This window comes from Cariama cristata, unplaced genomic scaffold (assembly GCF_000690535.1).
Source record: "Cariama cristata isolate BGI_N322 unplaced genomic scaffold, ASM69053v1 scaffold39060, whole genome shotgun sequence".
Lineage (NCBI taxonomy): Eukaryota > Metazoa > Chordata > Aves > Cariamiformes > Cariamidae > Cariama > Cariama cristata.
Window position 1 is genome coordinate 1 of NW_009597075.1, and position 8,115 is coordinate 8,115.

General features: G+C 39.9%; 1 protein-coding gene across 1 annotated transcript in view; it reads left to right on the plus strand.

Annotated features, from left to right (window-relative positions):
- Positions 1 to 8: 8 nt before the first annotated feature.
- The window catches only part of TOM1L1 (target of myb1 (chicken)-like 1), a gene marked incomplete at its 5' end in the record, with an annotated part of 22,820 nt that continues 14,713 nt past the window's right edge, over positions 9 to 8,115 (plus strand). The window contains 2 exons of the mRNA XM_009708572.1: positions 9 to 88; positions 2,369 to 2,447. Of these exons, the coding sequence (XP_009706874.1) occupies positions 9 to 88; positions 2,369 to 2,447 (159 nt within the window). The remainder of the gene's footprint in view (positions 89 to 2,368; positions 2,448 to 8,115) is intronic.

The following is an 8,115-nucleotide window of genomic DNA, read 5'->3' on the forward strand; positions in this document are numbered from 1 at the left end:
CAGACCGGGCGACCTTTGGAGCTCTGCAGACGGAGGAGTGGGGACAGTTCATGCACATCTGCGACGTGATCAACGCGACGGAGGAGGGGTGAGCCGGGCAGGGGGCTGTGGGCCCGGGGGGGACGGGACATTCCGGTGTCAGAGGGACCGCCAGTGCCGTGACCAGCCTCCTTCACCTGTGGGGAATGAGAATACGCGGTTTTTCTTCTCAGAGGTAGCACCAGCATTGCTCGGGGGCAGGGCAAAATCGAGCAGGCAGCATACGACGCATATGTAAAGTTATCCAAAACGCAATAGCAGCAGGGAGCAGGTGTCTTTGGTTCCTAGGGAAGAGTTTTGCCTGTCTCGGTGTCTCTTGCTCAGCCATCAGGACTTGTGAGGTTAGGGTCTTCCCCAAAGACAAGCACTAGAAAAAGATGATAACGTAAGTTTCTCACCCAAGTCTGATGTGTTTTGTATAACCTGTCCAGCTAAATGAGTACCCTTGTGCTCTGCAAAACCCAGCCTGGAAAAAGACCTTGAGCATTTGGTTGCCTACAACACTACTTCAAACTCTGTGCTTTATTTAATCAGTTACCTACTATGCAATTTATCAAGCGACCTACATCACAGCAAGAGCGAAACGGTGGCTGGGTTTCTGTTCAGTGGGATCCATCATATCAAGGCATGTATCCAGAGCTCCCAGGACAGAGGTGGCATCTTGCACGGAGTGGCCACATTCTGGTTTGCTCGGCTACTTGCTGCTTTGTGCTTCCTTGTTCCCACCTGTAAAAGAGGGAGAAAGAAATTTGTTCTCATGTAAGATCTGCTTCAGCATTGCATTGCAAGAACTCACTGCTAGCGGTGGCATATTTTAACACCAACTGGAGAGCTTTCTCCAGGAGAATGAGGTATGCCTTAGTTTCCACACGAGTATCTTTTTTTATATCAGCTTTTCCTTCCTTTCATTTTTTTGGATCCCATACTCTCACTCGTGGCTCTTAGAGCTTTGACGATCAGTAATAACTGCCATAAGCAACAGCATACTTTGACCCTCAGCGTTAGTTTCTATCTGGAGCTTCTAAGCAAAACAGCTTTTTTTTTTAAATAAACTATTTCCTCTTGTGCACGGCTTATGCTTACAGAGGAACTCCTTATAACTTCCTCCTAGGCAACAACTACTAGTCACAGTCTGTAACAGGATACTAGGAACAGCAGAACTGCTGTATCTGATTAGGCGAATGGTTATTTTAATGCAATATCCAGCTCCTGACCAGAGCATTTCCAGATGCTTTAGTGAGAGAGGCAAGAAGCAGGAGTGGAATAGTAGTAGTACAGTTTTCTGCAAGGGGAAGTTTTCTTCTCCACTCTCATGCTCCCATCCATCGCTTGATGCTCTACTGGTATGACTGGGTATAATATAGGATCAAGAAAAATAGAGAAATCTCTTTTTCTGATGAAGTACAACAGTATTTCAAACTGCACAATGCAGTAATTGTAAATACTCACTTAGTTTCATTGACTTGGAAATATTTTCAACAAAGATTTGTTTTTTTCTTATTGAAACATTATATTTGTGCCTATTGCTCCATCTTAGATTCTAGAGAGATCCTAAAGAGACTTCTTGGTTTTGTTGATCATGGGCATTGAGCTGGCCCTAATAATTGTACACTGTAGATAGCCCATATTAATCAGGCAAAACTGTTTCCTACATGTGATAAGCTTGATACCATCTTCCACCCTTCTCCTCCCACATAGATATTTAAAAGATATGGGGTGTATATATATAGAAATGAAAACGACTGGGCTAGAAATGCTACTATCTCTGGGGTGGAATGGATTGTCAATCCGTACATGGTAGTTACTCAAATGAGTTAAAAGCATCCTGCAATTATAATACTGGAAGTTAGCCAAGACAGCCCTACTCCTGACACACTCCCAGAAGAATATTTTTTTTTTAATTGCATCATAAAAATTGCATCCAAAAAAAAAAAAAGGTACCAGTCAACTCTTGATGCGGCTGGCAATTGTTATTCCCTTTCATAGCAATAAAAACTAGAGAAGTAAATCTATTGTACAACAGTGAAATAATACACTTTTGGAGGAGACTTTGCAGAGGAGAATAACTTTTTCTCTGCACAAGTCTCTGGAGTAATGCAGTCTGCAGTAACAAACCTGATTCAGTGATTTGTTACGGTAGCTCAATGCTGAAGTGATTTTGGTGAAATCAATGGAGCAACTACTCTAGTTTTATGTGGGTGTAAATACAGGGATGAATTTGGTCCTGTATCTCAGGCCGGTATTCATCCAGGCTCTTGGATGAAGTTACAAACTAGAAAAAAGGTCTTAACTTCACTGGTAACTTTTTTTACTTAATTTCTTGTCACAGGCCTAAAGATGCAGTTAAAGCACTAAAGAAAAAGTTCTCAAAAAACTGTAACCATAAGGAGATCAGGCTTACCCTGTCTGTAAGTACAGCTATATTTATATTAATTAGACACCAAGAAGGAAAACATTTTAAACGATAAGGTGGCATGCAAATTATCACTGACACAACTCTCCAGGATGTTTTCTGTCTCTGTTGTTTGTGTGTACAGCACTGCCACAGAGCAGATCAGATGGTCTACTGGTGTTCCATAGAGTCCTGGATGACGCAAATTCTTGAATTTATTGTTGCCGTTTTGGGTTTCTTAAACTTGCACTATGTAAAAGTAGTATAGTTCTTCACTGCAGTGACTGTCGCTCTGTGAGTGCCCCACCTGTTTGTGAAAGATACGGAGGCTGGGGTATTACATAAAAGCTACACTTGACTATTCTGTTACCTTGTGGTACTGATCTTAGTTAAACTAAGCATGGTACGCAACATGGTGGAATGTGTGATACCTGTTTTGTAAAGGTAAATGTTATCATGTATAAATGAGAAACTTGAATGAAAGCGTAACAATGGTGAGTTAAGCAAGGGAGCAAGACACAGGGTAAGCCACATGAGATTCAGATGTTATGACTAAAGGTTGAAGTGGCTGGGAATATCCTCACTTGAGATAACTGGCCTCCAGAATCTGACGGTGTTTCTGAACTATCCCAGAGTTTGGGGAAGTGGTGTGATTTCACTCAGTTTAAGATTTACTGAAGTATGTTAACGTAGTTCTCTGTTTTCTGCTACGCTGATAATGTAGGCAGTAGCAGGAAGTTCCCAACGCTGTTGTAAGCCCAGAGTTCCTGACTTGAATTACTCTTGATTAACAATAGTGCAACCGTGAGAAGAATCATACCATTCATATTTTAAGTTGTTGGGGATTTGTGTCCTTCGTTATTTGTCTGGAAGTATTTTCTTCACCGTTTCTTATTTTGAGGTTGTAGAGCCCTGTCTGCATTACAGTGAGTACCATTACTCATGGATTTGGTATTTGTTGTGCAAAATCATTATTTATTTCGCTATGTGCTGAGAAGTGATTAAGGGAGATAGGTGATTGATAGTGTCGAATTATAGGTCACTTAGCAATTGCCCAAGTGTCTCCTGACAAGTTAGAGATGGAGATAAATGTGTTAAACATATCAACGTATACCTTCAGCTCATTCCATTTCCTCACTTCTTTCCTGGCTTCCTCCTCCACTGTCTCATGAGTCACCTTTTTGTGTTCCATGTGTTTGCATAACAGAAACACTCTGTTTCCGCTGTAATTGCAATCCCTGTATCAGATCTGCTTTCTTTCTCCTACAGTCTTCGTGCACCCAGGTCCTTTTCTGAATATCTGACACAGTCAACTGGAGTTACGACAACCCAGTGCTTAGATTTAGGAGCCTTTCTTTGCATATTTACTCTGCAGATATACCCAAGGTGACATTATAGCTTAGCTCTTAAGAACATAAGAGTGGGAGAAGGATCTTATTTCAGGTGTATCCAAGGAAGAACTTCATTACATTGACCTGGAAGCTCTTTGTATTTGCTTGCAGACGGAACATGTACCAGATTTCTGTTCTGCTTGTAGTTCAACGCTTTCTCACAGTCTCTTTGCTGTTCCAGGCCCCTTTCTCCATGTCTGTTCTCACCCACTCACATGTGTGCATGTAACTGCCTGCTGGGCAATCACATCATTTTGGCTCAGCTTCTGTTTTCTGACTGCAGGTTTATTCTCCCCAAGTTCCTTAATCTTTTTTTTTTTTTTTAAGTTCCAGCCTCCCCCTGCGCCCCACCTCTCTGCTTTTGCTTTTATGTAAGATCTTCCATCCTTTGCCTCCACCTCTGCCCATGGCTCCTTTCCTTTTTCTGGTTTTCCACCAGTACTGCCATCAGTTTAGCATGTGTAAAACCTTTCCTTTGACCTCATTGCTGACCATGTATGACTTAACTCCTTTGTTCCCTTTGTCTTTCTATGTGCTATATCTTCTCATTTTATGTTCTTGATTGCCTTAATGAAATTGTTCCTATTTTCCATTTTGAAATGCTTAGATTGGAACAGCAAATTGTTGCAAATGGAAGAACAGAAATAATTTTCAATTCCTAAAACACAAGCCCCCCTCCCCTGTCCAACTCATCTCTCTTAAATTGTTTTTCTCCCAAGTTTCTACAAAAATAAGGGCTCTCTTTTGATGAACTGTAAGTTATTTCCTGTATTTCCTACAGTAAATGTGATCCTCTAGCTTTGGAGACTCTACAGCAAATTGTCTCTCCTACCTACATTAGATACAACTAAGAAGGCAGCAGATCTACAAATCACTTTTGTTTTGAAATGTACTTTGATCCAATTTGATTTACTCAACCTTGAAATTCTGGAATTTAATTTTTCTAATGAAACTGCTTAAGGGTCTTATTCCCAGAGAATACATACAGTGAAATGTGAAAGTATTCATCCGAAGTAGCAGGACTGCACGTGTTAGCCCCGATTCTGTCATTGCAACATGTTAAATCTCAACAGCGTTTTCCTCCTTTTGGCTCATAGACACTTATTTACTTGGAGGAAGAAGGGTGAGTGCCAGCTGTATAATATCTTGGCTATGGCTTGACTTCATGTGCTCTGATCTGCTGAAGTTACCTGGTGCTTGTGAAGTCACGTGGACTGAGGTGTATGTGTGTCAGGCCATGAAGTTGCTTCATGCACAGTCTTTGATAAAGCCAAGAGATGAGGCTTGGCAGTGGTGATTTTGCAATCAGAGTGAAGAGGATTAGAACTTTTAGGCAGCAATCCAGCAAAGTGCGTATGTGTTATTTGACTTCTTATTAGGAATAGACTTTGGATACGTAAATTCTGTTTATGTAGCGAACACTGAGACACCTGTTTATTTGTCTCCCTAGATCTCCCTTGATAAGTAACTGGTTAGATTTAAATTTTGGAGTTTGTCGTTTTTTGACTTAAGACTTTTTTCTGTTTTTTCTTTTAATATTCTGTAAGTGCTCAGATGTAAAAAAAAAAAATAAAAAAATTTAGCATGGCAAGTGTGGCCTTCAGATTTTCCTTTGTCAAATTAACATTTCACAAAGCAGAGGATCTAAAAAACAAAAACATCAGCGCACCCTCCAGCTCCTCAATCAAAAAAATCCTAGTCAATTTTGTTACACTTTATGGTATGTCAGGGCAAAGAGGAGAAGGAAAGGACATTGACCCGGAGCAAAAGAAATCCGTATTTCAGTGTTACATAATTTGAAAAATTCAAAACTTCTGAGAAATTAATAATTTTGAAATGCAGAATCTTGGTAAAGTCTACATAGCCACTATACTGTAAATGATGAATGGTAGCTGAAAGCTGCTTGTACAGGTTTCTTTTAAATGCTGGTACTTGGATATAGACTTTTTGAACAGCAAGACACTGGGTAGATATCAGTATATCTTTAGTAGAGTGTAATCCTGGAGATGGATTAACAACTTGTTCCCTTGGAGTCAGAAATACGAAGCAGCAAACTGGTCATCTGTGTTTTCTTGCATTCACCTCAGGCCTGAGAAGTATCCATCACAAACTACGTCCATTCATTACAGCTTTATGGACCATACCTGGCTGCTTTAGATGAGTAGATAGTCCTACTGAATTCTGAGTAAGGTCTTTATTGATAAGGAATGTAGTTGACTTTCTGTTATACCCACTGACTTCTTCCCTTTTTGTTTCTGCCTTGCAGTTTGTATTCACCTCTGTTCAGATGCCTTTTAATATTTCAGTTTTGTGTTGCTGTGACGTGAACCAGAGGGCTTCGATTGTGTAGTTCGCCCCCCTTTTCGCTCAGTGTAGATCTCTTCTCAGCTGGATGTCTGGTATCAGGTAGCCTGGAACATAGCAGCTGTCAGTTCCAACAGTTCTCAGGTCCTGCCTGTCATTTAGAGGAAGTTTAATGGTGTGCTTGAAGTTAATTTGCAGTTCTGTTATTAAAACGTGTTTCTATTGAGATTCCATTGTGCTATGTGGAGCAGTGGTTGACTTGGTCACCTTGGATCTATTCATTCCAATGGAACTGCTTAGGAAGGTGAAGTCCTGTTTGCAACAATAAAAAACCATATTGACATTCTAATGAAAGGTGTTATTAGCATGAAAGTGGCTTGTTCGTGAATGGTCCAGTTAAAGATAATTGAGTCAAATTCTTGTTTTTCTTAAACCAGCTTAGTTTCACTCTGAGTGGGCTGGACTGGGATAATTGAGTGGAGGATCTAGCCCATTAGTTCAGTACTTTAATTCACAGGGTAAATACCCAGTCCCTTAAATAGCAAATTAATAACACGGAGTAGCATACCAAATTTCCCATGCACTGGGTTGAAAATGTTTTACAGAGACCATCTTTGAAGTACTGCACACGCAAATGACTTGGTATATTAGCATATGTTTCATGTTCTCTTTCAAATGAAAAATAATGATTTGAGCCAAGATTTTTTGTTTTTAATTATCTCTCAATTTTTTGCACAGCAGTCTGCCAGTGTCTCTTTGTTCTACCCTGTTTTCATTTCAACAATGTATTTTCTTCTGGTCTTAAAACTGTTCTCCCATAAGTTCCTGATCACACTGGGAGAAAAATCCCCAAGTCCTGAGGCTAGAAAACGAGTTACTAAAATGATTTCAACTTAGTCAAATATAGTCTGCTCTGAATAGGAAAGTATATTTAACCTACTTTTATTAAGATTACAATAGCATCCCTTAAAATCTGTGTATCCTTATGAGAATAAATCCTGTCTGTTACATGGTTCATGGGAAGTTTTGTCTCAGAACCCATGAAATTCTGCAAACTTTCTTTAATTTCTGCCCTTTGCTTTCACCTTTCCATCTTCCTTCTTAAATTGGGAAGGAAAGTAGAGATACAGTTGAAGAGCAAAAAGCACAAGAGTGACTGTTTTTCTCTATGTGGGGCATTGTAGTCCTGTGGTAGATCTCCAGTTCTGAGCCAAGGAAGATGGGTTCTATTCCTGATTCTGCACCTGATCTGACTGACCCCAGTTTCCTATCAGGACTTGTATTGGCCTGATTTCAGGTGACTGGGACGTAGTGACAACTTTTGATATCTCTTCTGTAAAATGGGAATTGTAATCAACCACTTCCAGGTGTACAAGGGAGAAGTATTATGTCATTATCATAGTGCTGTATTTGTTAGGGCAGATGTGTTGCTTGCAGGGATCCTACTCTAAGCATTCCAGGCAGAGTTTTGGAAGTAGACTTCTTTCATGAAGATGAATCTGACAGTTGGAACAATTCAGCTATTCTGTTTCAAATCAATATAACCTTTGAAATGCGTGAAGAAATTGTACTCAGAGTTGTTGAATTTGTTCTTTTCTATTTTTTCATTAGTCTCTCACAGGGTGGATTAGAAGAGAGGCATTTAGTAATCTTATTTTCTTCTCTTGTAGAGCTCTTCAGAATCTGTCAGACCAGGGTACCTATGTGTTAGGCAGTGAATTAATTCTATTACTGAATCTGTACGAGTAATTTTTTTTTTTAAGCTATGGACAGATTTCATTCAGTTAAGGTACTGTATGGTCAGTAAGTGCTATGACATGGAAACAAGTGTGACCATACTTCTCTTAAAAATAGTATAACTCTGGCTAACACATCTCATTTTGTATTGCATAGGTATAACAGTGCACACAGTGAGCTACTGTTTCCTTGTAGTAACCTCATCAGCCATTCTAGTGAGATAGCTGGCAATAATCTGTTCATATCCATTCA